Source organism: Penaeus monodon, chromosome 28, assembly GCF_015228065.2.
Source record: "Penaeus monodon isolate SGIC_2016 chromosome 28, NSTDA_Pmon_1, whole genome shotgun sequence".
NCBI classification, from domain to species: Eukaryota; Metazoa; Arthropoda; class Malacostraca; order Decapoda; family Penaeidae; genus Penaeus; species Penaeus monodon.
In genome coordinates, this window is record NC_051413.1 from 39725431 (window position 1) to 39726009 (window position 579).

At 37.1% G+C, this 579-nt stretch overlaps 1 protein-coding gene across 1 annotated transcript in view; it reads left to right on the plus strand.

Moving 5' to 3' along the window:
* The first annotated feature begins 199 nt into the window (after positions 1–199).
* The window catches only part of LOC119591220 (neuropeptide-like protein 30), a 1182-nt gene continuing 802 nt past the window's right edge, over positions 200–579 (plus strand). Inside the window, exon 1 of the mRNA XM_037939931.1 lies at positions 200–209. Within this exon, the coding sequence (XP_037795859.1) occupies positions 200–209 (10 nt within the window). The remainder of the gene's footprint in view (positions 210–579) is intronic.

Sequence of the window (579 nt, forward strand, 5' to 3'; positions counted from 1 at the left end):
ACATATAGTCTTCCAAACGTACAAACACTTTCCCTTTGCACGACCCATGAATTTTTAGAAAAGTTTCCAAAAAAATCACAATCAAGGCAAACGTTTTGAAGGATAGACAACACGGCGTGACGCCTTCCCTAATATCCTGAATAGTAAGTCACGCTATCTTAACGGCACAGACAATTCAAGCAAAAAAGCTCCAGCCACAATGAATGAAGGTCAGTCACCATTCTATGCTGTTTGTCAGACCTGTTTGGAATGTATTAAAGTATATATTCTTTCTAATACTATTGATGTCAGCGCTGGGGGTCGGCCGAGGCTTTGGTGCAGGATTTGGTAGTTCTGCTATGAAGCGATGATTCTAAAAAAGAGGTAGAATTTATTTTATTGATCTATTTTCCATTAACCTACAGCAACTGTCTTTGAGCTAATTCTACTAAAAGACCAGGACGATTTTTTGTATGTTTTTAACTCTCGGGAAGAGCCCTTCCAAAATCACAATTGCAAAATTTGCTCTCATATATTAACGAGAAGGAAAAGAACTTTAGTACAATATTAACACAATAAGGATTTTGTTGTCTATGCATG